Source organism: Nicotiana tabacum, chromosome 2 (assembly GCF_000715075.1).
Source record: "Nicotiana tabacum cultivar K326 chromosome 2, ASM71507v2, whole genome shotgun sequence".
Lineage (NCBI taxonomy): Eukaryota > Viridiplantae > Streptophyta > Magnoliopsida > Solanales > Solanaceae > Nicotiana > Nicotiana tabacum.
Window position 1 is genome coordinate 30,854,620 of NC_134081.1, and position 18,848 is coordinate 30,873,467.

The window sequence follows — 18,848 nt, forward strand, 5'->3', positions numbered from 1 at the left end:
TCAGGGAGAGGCCTACGATGTCTTCTTAGGGGTTGAAGAGATTGGATAAGTTCACTAAGCTATTTCCTATTCGATTTGGTGGTAAACTTTTTGAGGACCTACATGATTTCATTAACCATTGCCACGAGATGTTGCGCAACATAGGTATATTGAAATCCAATGGAGTGGACTTCACGGTATTTCAGATGCACGGCTCCGCCAAGAGGTGGTGGCAGCACTATGATCGAGCCAGACCAGTAGGACTGCCTCCACTCACTTGAGATCAGTTTTCACATCTATTCTTGGAGAAGTTCATTCATTTTACTCTGAAAGAGGAGTACCGCAGGCAGTTTGAGCGCCTCCAGTAGGGTAGCATGATTGTTACCCAGTACGAGACTCGATACGTAGATTTATCTCGCCATGTAGTTCTCTTGCTCCTTACTGAGAAAGAGAGGGTGAGGAGATTTATTGTTGTCCTTACTTTTGGTATTAGGCTACAGATGGCAAAGGAGACTAGGGATGATATTTCTTTCCAGGGGGTGGTAGAGATTGCTAGACGGATCGAGATGATTTGTTGCCAGGGTAGGGAGGCAGTATCTGAGAAGATGCCTCGTCATTTTGGTGGTTTCAGTGGTGCCTCGTCTGGAGGAAGGGGTTCATTTGGTAGAGGCCTCCCTCACATGCCAATTTAGTCAGCACTTTAAGCATCCCACGATGCATCGAGCAGTCGTGGTTCTTATGGGTCTCGGCCTTAGCAGCTAACCTACAGTGCACCTTCAGCTCCCATCAGTGCACCACCGATTCAGAGCTATCACAGTAGTTATCCGGACCGTCAGGGTTAGTCTCAGATTCAGCACCCGCAGCAGCCGAGAGAGTGCTTTGAGTCTGGATATACGGGGTCATATCAGGAGGATTGTCCTACACTTCAGAGTAGTATGCTTCAGCAGGTTTCTCATGCCATGGTTTCGGTACTGGTTGCTCTACCGCTTACTCAGCTAGCTAGAGGTCGGGGTCAGGCAGCTAGAGATGGTGGTCAGGCCGTTAGAGGTAGAGGCCAGCTAGCTAGAGGTCGTCCGAGGGGCGGAGGTCAGACTGGTGGGGCTCAACACCGTTTTTATGTATTCCCGGCCAGACGTGAGGTAGAGACATCTGATGCGGTCATCACAAGTATTGTTCTGGTTCTCCATAGAGATGCCTCAGTTTTATTTGATCCGGGCTCTACTTATTCATACGTGTCATCCTAGTTTGCTTCATATCTGGTTATGCTTCGTGATTCTTTGAGTGTTCCTTTTTATATGTCCATGCATGTGGGAGATTCTATTTTGGTAGATCGTGTTTATCGCTCGTGTGTGATTTTTATCGGGAGCTACGAGACTAGAGTGGACTTCTACTTCTTGATATGGTGGATTTTGACGTGATCTTAGGCATAGATTGGTTGTCACCTCATCACGCTATCTTGGACTGTCACGCCAAGACTGTGACATTAGCCATGCCGGGGTTGCCTCGATTGAAGGCTCGGCTTATGGCCAAGAAGTGGTGTCTGGCATATTTGGCCTATGTCTGTGATCATAGTGCAATGGTTCCTTCAATGGATTTAGTACTAGTTGTGCATAAGTTTCTAGAGATGTTTCCTACAAATTTATCGGGGATGCCACCCAATAGAGATATTGATTTCTGGATTGACTTGGTTCCGAGCATTCAGCCTATTTCTACCGCACCATCGTATGGTCCCAGTTGAGTTGAAAGAATTGAAGAAGTTACAGGATCTGCTTGATGAGGGATTCATTAGACCTAGTGTCTCACCTTAGGGTGCACCGATGGTGTTTGTGAAGAAGAAGGATGGAACGATGAGGATGTGTATAGATTATCGGCAGTTGAACAAAGTCACTATCAAGAACAAGTATATGTTGCCGAGGATTGATGACTTATTTGATCAGATTCAGGGCGCCAAGGTGTTTTCCAAGATTGATTTGAGATCTGGCTACAATCAGTTGAAGATTAGGGCATCAGATGTCCCTAAGACAGTTTTTCGGACTCGGTATGGTCACTATGAGTTCTTAGTGATGTCATTTGGCTTGACTAATGCCCCAGCAATATTTATGAATTTGATGAACCGGGTGTTCAAGCCCTATTTGGATTCTTTTATAATCATCTTCATTGATGATATTTGGTCTACTTCCGCAGTCGAGGGGAGCATGAGCAGCATCTGCGAATTGTACTACAGACACTGAGGGATCGTCAGTTATATGCCAAGTTTTCAAAGTGTGAGTTCTGCTTGGACTTGGTTGCATTTTTGGGCCATGTTGTATCTTTCGAGGGCATTAAAGTGGATCATAAGAAGATTGAGGCAGTTCAGAACTAGCCTAGACCTACTTAACCTACAGAGTTTCGGAGCTTCTTGGGTTTGGCGGGTTATTATCGCAGGTTTGGTGAAGGGGTTTTCATCTATTTCAACCCCATTGAACAAGTTGACCCAAAATGGTGCTCTATTCAGATGGTCCGATGAGTGTGAGTTGAGCATTCAGAAGCTCAAGACTACTTTGACTACAACCCCAGTATTGGTGTTGCCTATAGGTTTGGGATCTTACACCGTGTATTGTGATGCATCATGTATTGGGCTTAGCGCGGTATTGATGCAGGATGGTAGGGTAATTGCCTACGCATCTCAACAGTTGAAGGTTTATGAGAATAATTACCATGTTCATAACTTAGAGTTGGCAACCATTGTTCACACGCTGAAGATTTGGAGGCACTATCTATACAGCGTTCATTGTGAGGTCTATACCGACCATCGGAGTCTCCAGCACCTGTTCAAGCAGAAGGACCTTAATTTTCAGCAACGGAGATGGTTAGAGTTGCTAAAAGACTTTGATATCACCATATTACATCATCCGGAGAAGCCTAATGTAGTGGCTAATGCATTGAGTAGAAAGGCTGAGAGCATGGGTAGTTTGTCATATTTACCGATAGCAGAGAGGCCACTAGCCATGTATGTTCAGGCTTTGGCCAATCAGTTTGTGATATTGGATGTTTCAGAGCCCATCCGTGTTTTTTCTTGTGTTGTAGCACAATAATCATTGTTGAAGCGTATCAAGGCTCACTAGTTTGATGATCCTCACTTGTTGGTGTTGAAGGATACGATGCATCGGGGTGGTGCTAAGGATTTTGTGATTGTTGATGATGGTGTTATGCGGCTTCAGGGAAGGATTTGTGTTCCGAATGTTGATGGGTTGACAGATTGTTCCTTGAGGAGGCTCATAGTTCGCGCTATTCTATTCACCTAGGTGTTACGAAGATGTACCGTGACTTGAATCAACACTATTGGTGGCGAATAATGAAGAAATATATTGTTACTTATGTATCTCGGTGTTTGAATTGTCAACAGGTGAAGTATGAGCATCAAAAATCGGGTGGATTGACTCAGAGATGGAGATACCAGAGTGCAAGTGGGAGCACATCATTATGGATTTTGTGGCAGGCTTACCACAAACCTTGAAGAAATATGATGTAGTCTGGTTTATTGTGGACCAATTTACTGAGTCTGCACACTTCATTCAGGTGGCGACTTCCTATACTTCAGAGCGATTGGCTCAGATTTACATCCAGGAGATTATCCGCCTCCACGGCGTTCCCATTTCTATCATCTCTGACCAAGGAACGCATTTTATATCGTATTTTTGGAGAACCGTGCAGCGTGAGTTGGGAACGCGGGTCGAGCTGAGCATAACATTTCATCCTGAGACAGACAGACAGTCCGAGCGCACCATACAGATCTTGGAGGACATGTTACGCGCTTGTGCCATGGATTTAGGAGGTTCATGGGATCAGTTTCTACCGCTCGCAAAGTTCACCTACAACAACAACAACCAGTCGAGCATTCAGATGGCGACGTATGAGGCCTTATATGAGAGGCGATGTCGTTCATTGATTGGTTGATTTGATCCGGAAGAGGCTAGGTTGTTGGGCACTGATTTGTTGTGTGATGCTATGGAAAAGGTTAAGGTGATTCAGGAACGATTTCGTACAGCTCAGTCCAGGCAAAAGAGTTATGCAGACAGGAAGGTTCGAGATGTAGCTTATATGGTGGGTGAGAAGGTTATTCTCCGAGTGTCGCCTATGAAGGGCATGATGCGGTTTTGAAATTTTGGCCTATGAGGAGGAGCCAGTGGCTATTCTAACCCGACAGTTTCGAAAGCTGAGATCTAAAAGTTTTCCTTCTGTTAAAGTGCAATGGAAAGGTCAGCCAATCGAGGCATCTATGTGGGAGTCCGAGTCCAATATGCGGAGTATATACCCCAACCTATTTACCAGTCCAAGTACTTTTCTATGTCTATTCGAGGACGAATATTTCTTTTAGAGGTAGAGAATGTGATGACCCGATAGGTTATTTTGAGTACTAGCCTTTATTTTCGTGTTCCGAGACCTCTATTAGCTTTATTTTTGTAACAACCCGACCGGTCATTTTGAGACCTACCACGTCGTTCAACAGTTTGAGGCCACGAGTAGTTTCACTTCAGGTATTATGACTTTCACGCATGGTCGGAATTGAAATTTCGGAAGTTCAGAGTTGATTTGGAAAGAAAATTCTCATTTCAGAAGCTTTAAGTTGGAAGAATTGACTAAAGTTGGATTTTTGAGTAAACAATATCAGAATCGGGATTTGAAGGTTCTAACAGGTTCGTATGATGATTTCAGACTTGGGCGTCTGTCTGTATCGGATTTTGGATAACCCGTGAGTATTTCGGCACCTATTGTGGAAGTTAGCATTTTGGAAGAATTCCATAAATTTGGGTTGAAGTGCATTTCAAGGTTATCGATGTCCGTTTGGGATTCCGAGTATGGGAATAGCTCCGTATGATGATTCTGAAATTGGAAGCATGTCCGGAAGTGAATTCGGAGGTCCGTAGGTCATTTTGGAGTCATTTGGCTAAAGCTAGAAATTTGAAGGTTTTTGAGAAGTTTGACCGGAAATGGACTTTTTAATATCAGGTTCAGATTACGATTACGGAAGTTGAAGTAGGTCCGTAATGTCGAATGTGACTTGTGTGCAAAATTTGAGGTCAATCGGACGTGATTTGATAGGTTCCGGAATCGAATGTAGAAGTTTAAAGTTCTAAAGTTCATTAAGCTTGAATTGGGGTGCGATTCATGATTTTGATGTTGTTTGATGTGATTTGAGGCCTCGAGCAAGTTTGTGTTATATTATGGGACTGGTTGGTATGATTGGACGGGGTCCCAGGGGCCTCGGGTGTGTTTCGGGGTAGTTTTGGATCATTTCGGGTTGTTTTGCAATAGCTGATGCTGGTGTCTGGTGTAGTTCTTCGCGTTCGCGAGGATCCTCTCGCGTTCGCGAAGAAGGATTTGGCTTCTTGGATTTTGTTCTTCGCGTTCACGAAGAGATTCTCGCGTTCGCGAAGAAGAAAATCTATGTTTCGCAGGTCTGACTTCGGAGGCTTATATCTCACAATCTATAAGAAATTTGGAAATGATCCAAAAATAAAAATTGTAGCCCTTTGTGTCTAGTTTTCATAAAGGTAAACCATTTAGCATTTAGATTTGTGTACTAAAAGTTATGGCTGGTACACTACAGGCTATCCGGGAAGATGAAGAAATTTATATTTCACAGGGCTGATTTTGACAGCTTATATATCAAAATCTATAAAGAATTAGGAGATGATCAACATATAAAAGTTATAGCCCTTATGTCTAGTTTCCAGAAAATCAAACCATTTATGAGTTGGAGTTTTATACAAAATGTTATGACCATTATACAAGAGGCTGTCTGAGAAGAGTTTGAAAATGGCTTATCAGAATTTTGTTCATCGGGAACGCGATGGAAGGCTCGCGAACGCGATGAAGGTTCGCCTGGGCAGTGTATAAGTTTTAAAAAAAGGGTTTGGCTTATTTCATCTCATTTCCTCCATGGGAGCCGACCTAGGAGCGATTTGGGAGCTCTATTTTCATTATTTATGTCAAGGTAAGTGATTCCTACCTATTGCAAGTTAAATACTTGGTTTATATACGAATTTAGGGGTGAAAATTCATGGAAATTAGTAGAAATTTGGGGTTTTGAAAAAAAACCTAGAAATTGGTATTCTTAGATTTTAACCACAAAAATTACTATGGGATTGGATGGAAATGGTATATTTGAGTTCTTGAGATTATTGGTAACGATTCCCTCCGAAAATTTCCGAAATCGGGGCACGTGGGCCCGGGATGAATTTTTGGAATTTTACCATTTTGGATAGAGTAATTTATTTAATAGATGAATTTCAAATTATTGAACTTATATTTATTATTTTGTATAATATTTGGATAGCTTCGGATTTTTCGGCGTCGAATCGAGAATTTTATGTGACGCGGTAATCGGAAAGTGGACTTTGAGACAAGGTAAGTCTCTTGTCTAATCTTGTGAGGGGGAAATTACCCCATAGGTGATTAAATTAATTAATTATTGCTAATTGTGGGGGCTACGTATGCACGAGGTGACGAGAGTTCGTGCGTACCTACTATTAATGCTAAAGTCTAGGTAGTTTAGGACTCAAAAGTATGAATTACTTGTGTAAATTGTAGCCTTTACTTAATTAAATTATTTGGTATATTTATATATATGTTGTGAATTATTAGATAAAAATATTAAAATATGGAAATCTCACATGTTAAATTTTCTATTTAAATTAATTAATTGCTAAAAGAAATTGTTCATCCTCTCGAATTTATCTTATAATAAACATACTCTCATTTCGGAGGTACATAAGAAAATGTTTTCCTTTCTTGTGGAGCGGGCCGAACGCCTCGGCAGGATAGATGCATCTATGGATCGTGCAGCACGTCCCTCGGCAGTGTACATGACACTCTGGATCGGGCCGAACGACCTCGGCAGAAATCGTACTTAATAATAATAATTACACAATACTTTGATAGTTTATTTCAGTTTGTGAAGCTAATTGAAATTTGAAAATTATTGGAATTTAAAGAATTTAATTATCTTTGCTTGTTAAGGAATTATTGTTATTCCTGTAAATGAGGCTAATTGATAAACTGAAAATTTATTGGAATTAAAGGAATTTAATTACTTCTGCTAGTTCAATAAAATTATTGTTAACTCTGTGAATCACGTTGATATAAATATTTCTATTTTCATGATTATTTAATATTATTGACCCGTAGTAAGTGTCAAAGTCGGACATCTCGTCTCTACCTTTTCGAGATTAGGCTTGATACTTACTGGGTACACATTATTTTCGTACTCATGCTGCATATTTTATTGTGCAGGTACATATTTGTCTAGAGGCCTTGTGGGCGCAGAGGTGTGGTTAATAATTGTGGGGACATAGGTAAGCTGCATTCTGTATTACGATCCACAGCCAACAGAGTCTCCTTCAGAGATATTATATTTTCCTGTCTAATTTATATTCTGGACAGATGTTGTATTTTATTTTTAAATCCCTAGTAAATGCTCATGCACTTGTGACACCGGATTTTGGGATGATTATGGGTCGCACTGTATTGAAAATTTTTAAAGATATTATTACGTATATTGTAAACTTCATCTTCTGCTATTTAATTGAGGGGAACAACTATGACTTCAAAAATATTAAAATAAGAATTTATTTAGTATTTATTGTTGTCTTGTCTGACAACGGTGTCCGGCGCCATCGCGACCTTTATGGATTTTGGGTCGTGACAATTTTATGTGTTTTGATTTGCTTTCGTGGTCCGTGTTGTTTTCTGATTTTTTTTTATACGTAATTTGAAGAAAAAGTAATTTTTGGATTAAAATGACATTGAGTTGACCACGGTCAATATTCTTGGTAAACGACCTCAGATTGATGTGTTGACAATTTCGATATGTTCGTATGATATTTTTGGACTTGTACACACTTTTGGTTGGGGTCCGGGGTGAACCGAGCGTGTTTTAGTGCATTTTGTGAAAGATTGTGAAAAATGAGTTTTCAAGTTGAAATCTTGAGTTTTGATGATCAATTCTTGTTATTTGATGTAGCGAGCAAGTTTATACAATGTTACTACACTTGTGTGTATGTTTGGTTTGGAGCCCGAAGGGCTCAAGTGATTTTCAGGTGCGTTACGGATGAGTTTGGATAGTTTGAAGATAGCTGGTGCAAATTCAATTAGTGGTGTCTGTTGCAGATCTAGCAAATGCAAGGTCTGGCTCGCATTAGTGAGCCTTTATTTTGCCCAATGGATCGCATTTTCGAGCATGGACTGGGAGCTGGGTCTTCGCATTTGCAAAAAGTACGTCGCTTTTGCGAATTTCACGGTTCTCGCTTTTGCGACAAAAGCATCGCATTTCCGATGAGGTGTAGAGTTGGAGTAGCTTCACATTTGCAAAGCTAAGCTTGCATCTGCGAAGGGGAGTTGTTCACATTTGCGAGATTTTGGTCGCATTTGTGACCACTGATTGTTTGATTCACTGATCGCATTTGCGATCAGTGCGTCACATTTACGAATAAAAGTTCGCAAATGCGACACCTGCAGCTGGGTAAAAGATGAAAAAATCGGGACTTAGCTCATTTTACAACATTTCTCAACCCTAAATACTCTAGAGGCGATTTTCTTGAGAGCTTTTCTTCCCAAAATCATTGGTAAGCAACTTTAATCCAATTTCTTTCAATTCTCCAGTACTTTTTATGAGTTTTTAACATCAAATCTAGGGTTTTCATGGTAGAAATTAGGGATTTGGGTAAAAATTGAGAATTTTGTAAATTGAGATTTAGACCTCAAATTGAGGTCGGTTTTGGAAACAAATCACATAACCGGGCTCGGGAGTGAATGAATAATCGGGTTTTAGTCCGAATCTTGGGTTTTGATCAAGCGGGTCCAGGGTTAACTTTTATTGATTTTTTCCAATTTCATTAAAGATCGAATCTTTTTTACTTGTGGGTAGTTTCTAAAGCTTCTTTTGAACTATTTGAACTATATTTGGCTAGATTTGATTGGTTTGGAGGCTAATTCTAAAGGAAAGACCGTAATTGAATGTTGATTTGGTTGCGGAAAGAGGTAAGTGTCGTGGTTAACCTTGATTTGAGAAAATTAAGACCTGATTGGTTTGTTTGCTACTTGACTTATGTGTGGGGATGCCGTATATGCAAGGTGACGAGTATATATACGTAGTCACAGGTTAAACATGCGTGTTGGGATATTTATCTATTGCTTTAAATCATTTCATGCCTTTATTTAATCCATGCTATTAGTTGTTAAATTCTTTAATTCTTAATTATAATTACTTGTTAAATTCATGCATTTATTCATTACATGTCTTAATTACTAAATGTTACCATGTACCCGTATCTTTATCTATTGACTGTCTTTACTTGCTTTGTATTTTAGTGTGTTGTTAGATAGCTACTTTTATACGCTTTATGACTTTAATTATGCAATTTCCCTTATCGTGTTTTATTTTGCGATACGCCGTAGTTGGTTGCAGCTTATACATGTATTTAATATTGTTTGGGATCAGGTTGCGCACCGTAACGGTTATTGATATTATTGTGTGGGATCGGGTAGCACGTCGCAATGGATGTTGTTATTATTATTTGGGATCGGGTTGCACGCCGCAACGATATTTGTATATTTATATTTTAGATCGGGTTGTGCACCGCAATAGAAAAAATATGCTATTTATATATTTGTGGATCGGGTTGTGCGCTGCAATGAATAAGACCTTATTTGTTTATATATTTATGGATCGGGTTGCGCACCGCAATGGAGAGGACGTATTGAACTGTTTTGAGTTGTTATTGTCCATATTCGTGTTGTATTGTGGAGGTTGAGGTTTGATATCATTCTGGGACCTTTTTTACGTATGTTTTTTTCAATTTCCATGTTATACTTGTTTTCTCTATTTTGTTGTTATTTTATTATATTTGTACAGGTTTTAGTTAGTGCCTTGTTATAGCCTTGTCACTATCTGGTCGAGATCAGGTTCGACACTTACAGAGTACATGAGGTCAGTTATAATCATGCTACACTTCTGCACTTCTTGTGCAGATTCTAGAGTTGGTCCCAACATCAGTTAGTGGAGGCTTGCTCGGATTAGTTGGTCACGGAGACTTGAGGCATAGCCGCACGGCGTCCGCAGCCCTAAAGTCCCCTTCTCTATCTAGTTCTACTGTTTATTTTTTATTTCAAACAGTTGTACTTTCATTCGGACTTTAGTTGTAACACTGTTAGAATGCTCGTGTACTTGTGACACCATATTTTGGGGTTATGATTAGTCCGTGTTTGAAGTTATTATATCTGCTTTTAAAACTATATAGCTTTATTTCTTGTATAATTGCTTTTGAATCGGTTTAAAAATGATTATTGTGTTCTAATGTTGGCTTGCCTAGCAAGTGTAGGTTAGGCGCCATCGCGGTCCCGAGGTGGGGAATTCCGGGTGGTGACAGATTTGGAGTCTGTTTTGGATGAAACTTGTATATTTGAACTCATATTCTAATGGGTAGCATTGATTTGTGAGTTTTATCGGATTCCAGGAAGCGGGTGGGGTTGACTTTTTAGTTGACTTTGTGTATTTGACTAAAGATTTAAACTTATCTATTTGGAATTAATTTATATGGCTTTGTTTGACGTTATTGGGTTGTATTTGACTAGAATCGAGTCATTTGAAGTTGGATTTGTGATGATTTGGATTTTTTTGGTAATTTATAGCTACTGGGTGGAGGTAAGTCTGTTGGCTAATATTGTTAAGAGAGAAATCCCTAGGATTTGAGATACTTTATGCCTTGTTTTGATTATGTGCTCATCTTGGTTCATGATTTATTTGGCTTATATGACTATGTTGCTCTCTTATTTATGCTAGAGATCATGCCTAGGTTTATGATCATTTATAATTATAAAGGCATGGGAGCTTATTCTTGATATGTTGAATTGTTTGAATCGTTCGTGGTCATAGAGAAATTCTATGAGCACATATCCGTATGATTAATATTAAGTCCTTGTGCATCTTGTATCTATAATTCTTGTACATATGCATACGTACTATATATTAGATACTTGTTTTGGACTGAGATTGTGACATAAAAGGTAAGATCGAGAAGATGAAATACAATTATAGTACACCAAACATGATGAACGGATATTTGATTATGTGAGCTATTAGGCTCCTTTTTGCGCTTGGGTTAGGATACGTTCCTTTGGAGTCAGGTGATTACCCATATTACTTTAGGCCCTATGAGCGTGGTTGATACATGGATTGTGTATCGAATCGATATAGATTTTATATCGGGTTATGGTGATACATGGATTGTGTATCGTGGTACATGGATCAGATAGAGTTTTGAGCATGCATAGATATCCTTGATTCATTTAGAAGCACTCATTTAAATGCTAACTATTGCATGTCACCTGTATATGCTAACACACACACACACACACACACACACACACACATATATATATATATATATATATATATATATATATATATATATATATATATATATATATATATATATATATATATTTTGTTTAGTGAAGCATGCCATCTTTAAATGTTATATCTGAGCAGCATTATGATTATTCTTGTACTAGAAGAGCAAGCTTTATACCTTTCGACTGTTGATATCTTGATAATTATTATTCATGGGATTACTTATTATTTTAGTTCTAGCCCTATTATTTATATCCGTGTTGTGAGTATCCTTATGCATTTAGCCTCACCACTACTTATTCGTGGTTAGACTTGATACTTACTGAGCGTTGATTGCGGTGTACTCATACTACGATTCTACACATCTTTTTGTACAGATCCTCAGGCGGGTACTAGCAGAGCCTCTTATTGAGCTTAGGCACTCGCACGGAGACTTAGGGTGAGTTGCACTGCATGGATTCATTTCGCAGTGGCCGAGTCCCTGTCCTTTTACCATTTCCTTTCTATTTTATTATTTCAGACAGTTATGTATTCAAACTTGTATTTATTCCGTAGTTGTTCGTGAACTTGTGCCACTTAGTTCCGATTGTACCGTTTTTGCTGTGTTCGGGCCATGTTTTGACTGTATTAGATATTTTATTGTTTTGAGATTATTCATGTCTTCTTCTATGATATGACTATGTTAATTAAATGAATCTGGATTATGTTTTGTGATTGTGAGTTGGCTTGCTTAGAAAGTTCAGCTAGGCGTCATCACAGTTTGATGTTGGATTTTGGATCGTGACAGAAAGAGAATGTATAAAGAGAAAAATAGAGATAGTATAAGGATACTTATATTTTGAACTAATTTAAACTAAATAAATTAAATAATTAAATAATACTAAAAAATATATTTATAGATTTAAATGATGAAATAGTTCCGAGTATGAGGATAAAAGTGTAAAATACATTAAATTTTAAGAATAAAAAATTATATTTATCAATGATTACTAAATGGGTAATAAGCAAGACATTAAGTCAATTGGTAAGCTAATAAAAGATCACATAATAGTATAATAATATCAAGTAATGAATTATGCAATAACTATAAGCAAATATTTAAAAAAAATATAAAAATAAATAATTATAACATATCACAATGTGGTAGTGAGAATTTGAGATGAAAAATAAAGTGGTAATAAGAATTTTGTTTAAACATATGATCTAATATACTCAAACAAGACAGAACACAACGTGTAGTATTCTTTAATATTAAAACAAAATATAAATACTAAAATCAAGAGGTTGGGTTGCTACAAATGTAGAAAAAAGCAAACATGTTATTCACGACGAGATTTGAGAAATGGTTACATATTCAAATTCTCAATTAATATCTAATGATCATCGATTTTTTTATCTAAAAAATTTAAATTTTAAGGTTATTTTCACATGATTCAAATAACTTACTAGTATTAATACTAATTTTACTTTTATAGTGCTGGGAAATGTGCGCAGATTTCACATTTGGTAACCAAACAACGATCTAATTAAGTAATAAACAAATAAGGGAATCCACACACCCTAGCAAGATTAAGAGCTGACTTATGAACAGCTGTTGCCTTAATTAGTCATTTAGTCGTTACCCACTTATTCTTTCTCCAGTTCTCCATCCCAATTGTATCCCATCTTCTAAAATCCTCTTCCAGTTTCCATCTTTTTTAGTCCCTTTTTTCTATTTTACCTAAATCAACCAACCATTCAAAATTTACGCAAACATTCTCTCAAAAAGATGCATTCAGTTGGTTGTAAATACATAATTCTATGGTTTCTTATTGTTGTTGTGATTGGATCTGAATCAGTTACTTCAGACTCGTCAGCAAAAAGGTCACTTGATTCTTTACTTCAAGAATATGCTTTCAAGGCATTGAGATTGCCAGAAACTAAAACAGGTACTGTTTATAATGGATCTGTTCCTTCCAATTTGAGTGGGATTAGAATTTCTGCTTTGATGCTTAGAAGAGACAGCTTAAAATGGAGAGGTTATGGTTACTATAATGATTTTTTTATCCCAACTGTGGTCATTGAGGAGCCTTATGCAGAGGATCTTGTTCTGGTTTACCAAAACATTGGTGATTGGTCCTCATATTATTATTCTTTGCCTGGTTACACTTATCTAGTACCAGTTTTGGGAATCTTAGCTTATGATGCTTCTGATTTGTATGCGACAAATTTACCGGAATTGGATATTTTAGCAATGGAAGATCCTATTACTATCAAGTTTCCATATGTGCAGCCTGCACCAGAGGGATCTTTGCCCAAATGTGTTTATTTCTACTCGAATAATTTGGTCGAATTTGGGGATGTTACAGATGGAAATATTTGTGAGACAAGAATACAAGGCCATTTTGCTATAGTTGCTGAGGTGTCAGTTGCTCCAAGTCCTTCTCCTGCTGCTGATGAAATGGCTCCAAGTCTTCCTCCTACTCCTCATGATAATAATGATCATCAAAACAACAAATCTGAAATATGGATTATTTCATTGGTATTTCTAGTTTTTGCTCTGTTCGGAATATTATTTGTTATTGTAAAAAAGTTTGGATTATTAGAAAAAAGACAGAGGTTGTATGATTCAGCAGAAATTGTTGAGCCCTTTTTAAGGAACACTGAGGTGACATTGCCATTGGAAGCTCCAAGTAGACCATTGCTAGAGAACGACTACGTGCTTTAGATTATACAGAAACTCTGATCAACTGACAAGAAATGCATGTTGTAGAATCATGTGTCCTAGTACTCTTTTTTTTTGGTTTTGGTGTTTGGTTTCCCACTTTGGGATTGGGGTATCCAAAACCTTTAATTAAAGATCTAAGAGTATTTACTACTCCACCATAATCCTCAAAACACTCATTTGTAGCTTACATTGCAAGGATTTTTTTTACAATATTCATGTAATTTAATGTATTATAACAAGTTATTTACTTGTTTACCCGAAAAATGGATAAAGTTGAATTCGTATATAGTTCTAAGGATACATGGTATAACTTGACATGAATCGTAAAGGAAAATAAAAATATCAAATATTGACCGTAAATGATGAAAAATAAGCAAAGTTGAAAAGATGATGATTTATGAACAAGCAAGATAAAATGATGTATGAAACTCCAAAGGATAATCTTCTAACATAGGAATGTATCAACAATATTTTAGTTACAGTGTATGAATGACTTGATCGCTCCTCCTTTACAGGAATAATAGCCACCCTTCTTATAGTGGAGGGATCCTACTTTGGATATAATTAAAAATACTTAGTACGGAACCCATGATAAATCAATTTTTCCCTAATTTTCGTCGAGATTCCCTTTCTTAGTGTGGCTGTAACGGCTCTTGTCTATGAGCTCGATATTGACCCGAGCTCGATATTGACTCGAGCTCAATTTTGACTCGAGCTCGATATTGACTCGAGCTCGATTTTGACTCGGGGCCCGGTATTAATTCGGGCTCAGTATTGGTCGGTCTTTGACTCTTTAGCTCGATAACGTCGCTTCGCATCATAGTTCGATTTTGGATTCGAGCTCGATAATGACTTCGAGCTCGATATTGATCGGTCCCTGAAACTCGAAGCTCGGTAACCTGGCTTCGGATCTCATCCCGATATTATGAAGACGCTCTTTGGTCCATTATGTTCTCATCTCGACCAGTCGTTCGAAGGCCCAACTCGGTTTTGACCGTATACAGATAGTCCCCTCGTTTTCCGGGAAGGATGTAGCGAGAAACGACATGATTTTCCAACGGTACGATTAGATATATACTGACGTTTGAATCGAGCCCGATCATGACGTACGTGATAGCTGTCCCGTCGGTTCAGTTTACCAAGGCATGTAATGCGTGTCAGACGATGGTCGGCCACTGTTGATACTGAACCGACATTGCTCAATCTGTAAATAGCCCCTTTCTTTACCATTTATCACTTTTACATCTCCAATCTCCAAATTTTCTAAAGTTCTTTCTTGCATCTTCTAAGTTAATATGTAAATCATATATGTTTTACTGCAAAATCTTTCTTCTGTGATTTTTACTGCAAAATCTTTCTTTAAAACATCAGATCATTGTTATCTCCTTCCTTTTTCGATCTTTAAATCCAAAATGGCGAAAACATCAAAAATTATTCCTCACAAAGAAAAAGTTTCTTCTTTACAGTCTGCCACCGTCAAAACACCGGTGGAACCACGGCCTGAGGAGTGTGTTCCTGGGGCGTGTGTTCTTACCTCTGATTTTAAGGTCGATAAAGCCTCGCCGGTTCCTGGTCGATGTGAACCAGTATCGAGGTATATGTGCTCGATAACTAAGAGACACTTCGAGCAACTGAAAAAAGATTGTAACTGGGAGAAAATAGAAGTGATAATCCCGGCTCCCGAAGAAGATATTACTACTTATGTGAAAGGGTTTTTAAGTGTGTATACTTATCCTTTCACATTGGGCCTCCTCGACCCTGTCGTTATCGATTTTTGCCGCCAATATCAAATAACCCTAAGCAAAATCCATCCTTCTTTTTGGCGGATCATTATTCTGATTCGCTTTTTTGTAAACAAGATCGAGGGGATTCCTTTCACCCTCGAGCATCTTATTAGACTGTACAGCCCCCGCCTCTATCGAGGTGGGATAATAAAACTCCAGCGCCGGGCTAACAAAGTGCTCTTCTCGAGCATAGACGAGGACAAGGACCGGGGTTTGATGGGCAGGTTCGTTCGAGTGAAGTCCTCTGATCTGATCCCGGTCGAGCATATGCCATTCCCTGAGGAGTGGAACATGAAGCGTAAGTATATTTCGACTGTTAGATCTTATTGCTTTGCTCCTTCGTTTCTTTCTCACCGATATCTTTTTTAGTGATATAGCGGTTACTTGGATGCCCGGTGTTGTTCCCGACCTTAAGAGATGGGTACAAGCCCTAGCTTCGACCTCTATATACGCCGAGCACTCGTGGCATGATTTGTCAAAGGACCGATGGGAGGCCAAAAATCACGGTAAGCCTCTTTCCCATGCCTTTGTTGGTTCGAACAGAATGCTTTCTATATACTTAACCAATTTTCTTGTACGTAGGCTTGGGCAAAGATGCGGTCATGAGGCCCCCGTTTTGTGAGGAAGAGACTTCGACCCCGATTCCGAAAACGACGAAGGACAAAAAGAGAAAAAGGGCCTCCATTTCCGAGGATCCAGAACCCAAGACAAGGACGACTCGTAAGCCGAGGAGGAAAATTATCCCTCTGACCGAAGAATATATTCGGCATCTGAGGGATGAAGACAAAGAAGAAGAAGACGACGGGTCCGTAATAGTGGCCCGAGTGAAGAAAACCATCGATTCCCCAAAGGCAGCTGGATCGATGGTGGTTTATGAAGCTCCGCCTCGAACTGAGGGGATATCGGAGAAAGATTCGGGCAGAGTCCCCGAATCATTAGAGATCGAGGATGCTTCCCACCGAAGTCAACAAACGGTGGGTATATATGAAGGGGCCGGTCCTGAAGCTCTCCGAACTGAGGATAACGCCCCAAGCGAGTCGCCTGGAGCAATAGTAATCGGAGACTCACCCACTCTCCCTGCTTTTTCGGAAGGGGCGATTCGGGAAGCCCAAGCTTTGGGGGCACTCGAGGTAGACCGGTCTCATGAAGGGGAGGACCCCTTCCGTGATTTGTTTACTGGTGTCGAGGATATTGATACCACTTTTATGTTTGCTATTCTTTTCTAACTTCTTTTCTTCTTTCTTCGTAGGCCGCAATGGTTCATCGAGAAGAATGTTCTTGGTCTCGAGCTGTGCTGCGTCGGTATGAGGCCGACCTCCGACGGGTCACGGAGGAGAGGAATACCCTTAGACTCCTCTTCGGGCAAATGGAAGAAGAAATCAAGGACCTCCGAGCAGAATTGGCCAAGGCTCATCAAGACCAGACCGACCTGACCGAGCAGGTAATGATAATCTTAAAAACCCATGGGCTCGATTCTGGAACGGTGGCTAATATTTCGATCTCACAGCTGCAGCAGAAGCTTGAGGTGATTGGGAAGCTTCATGAGGAGGTCGATATGATAAGGGCAGAGACCTTGGGATGGAAATATGACATGGACCGTCTTGCCACAGGAAAAGAATCTGCTCGAGCCCAACTATTATCGGCCTAAAACCAACTTCAAAGCCATGAAGGAGAAGAGCTCGGTTTAAGTAAGAAAAATAGAGGAGCTCGAGACTCGGTTGGCCTCCGAACTTGCCAAGGCCAAATCTGACGCCGAAAAATCAAAGGCCAATGCGGATGCATTCATGGCCGTCTATCGGGCTGATGCTGAAGCTGCTCAGGTACAGGAAAGAGAGGCAGTCGAGACTGCTAAAACTCGAGCACATTGGGTTGCTGAACTTGACAAATGCCAATCTCGGAGGGTGACCCTCGAGGAGATCCATGCTCGAGGTTTCGATCTCACCGAAGAGATAAAAAGGGCTAAAGAGCTCGAAGCCGATGCTGAAGCCTTGGCTTCCGATGATGACGATGATGATGTTGGTTGCAAGAGTAGGTCTGAGAGTAGGGAGGAGACCGATGGAAAAGAGACCGCCTCCGAAGATAACCAGGAGACTTAGAGTTATTTTTTCTATTTTTAACTGGATAATCACCCTCAGAAAAGTGAACCGGATAATTCTTCTCATGTACCTTTAACTGTCTGGACGCGTAGGCAATCACCCTACCGTCTTGCATCAACACTGCGCCGAGACCAATACGCGACGCATCACAATCCACAGTATAAGACCCTGAACCCGTAGGTAATACCAATACTGGGGCTGTAGTCAAAGTTGTCTTGAGATTTTGGAAGCTCTCCTCACATTCCTCGGTCCACCTGAATGGAGCACCCTTCTGGGTCAATTTGGTCATAGATGTAGCAATAGAAGAGAAACCCTCTACAAATCGGCGATAATACCCTACCAAACCAAGGAAACTCCGGATCTCCATAGTTGAGGATGGTCTGGACCAACTCTGCACTGCCTCAATCTTCTTCGGATCTACCTTGATCTCCTAGCACGAAACTATATGACCCAAAAATCCCACTGAATCAAGCCAGAATTTACACTTTGAAAATTTTGCATATAACTTCTTTTCTCTCAAAGTCTGAAGCACAGTCCTCAGGTGTTGTTCATGATCTTCCTGACTCCGGGAATACACTAGAATGTCGTCAGTAAACACAATGATGAAAGAATCAAGATATGGCTGAAATACACTATTCATTAAGTGCATAAATATTGTTGGGGCATTGGTTAGCCCAAATGACATTACAAGGAACTCATAATGACCATACCGACTCCTAAAAGCAGTCTTTGGGATATCTGGCTCCCGAATCTTCAAGTGATGATAGCCTGAACGCAAGTCGATCTTAGAAAATACTCTGGCACCCTGAAGCTGATCAAATAGGTCATCAATACATGGTAATGGATACTTGTTCTTCACTGTAACCTTGTTCAACTGGCGGTAATCAGAT

At 39.7% G+C, this 18,848-nt stretch overlaps 1 protein-coding gene across 1 annotated transcript; it reads left to right on the forward strand.

The window, feature by feature from the left end:
- Positions 1 to 13,139: 13,139 nt before the first annotated feature.
- Positions 13,140 to 14,078, forward strand: LOC107771319 (uncharacterized). The gene has a single exon (XM_016590669.1). It carries the CDS (start codon positions 13,140 to 13,142, stop codon positions 14,076 to 14,078), a length of 939 nt encoding a protein of 312 aa, XP_016446155.1.
- The last annotated feature ends 4,770 nt before the right edge of the window (positions 14,079 to 18,848 follow it).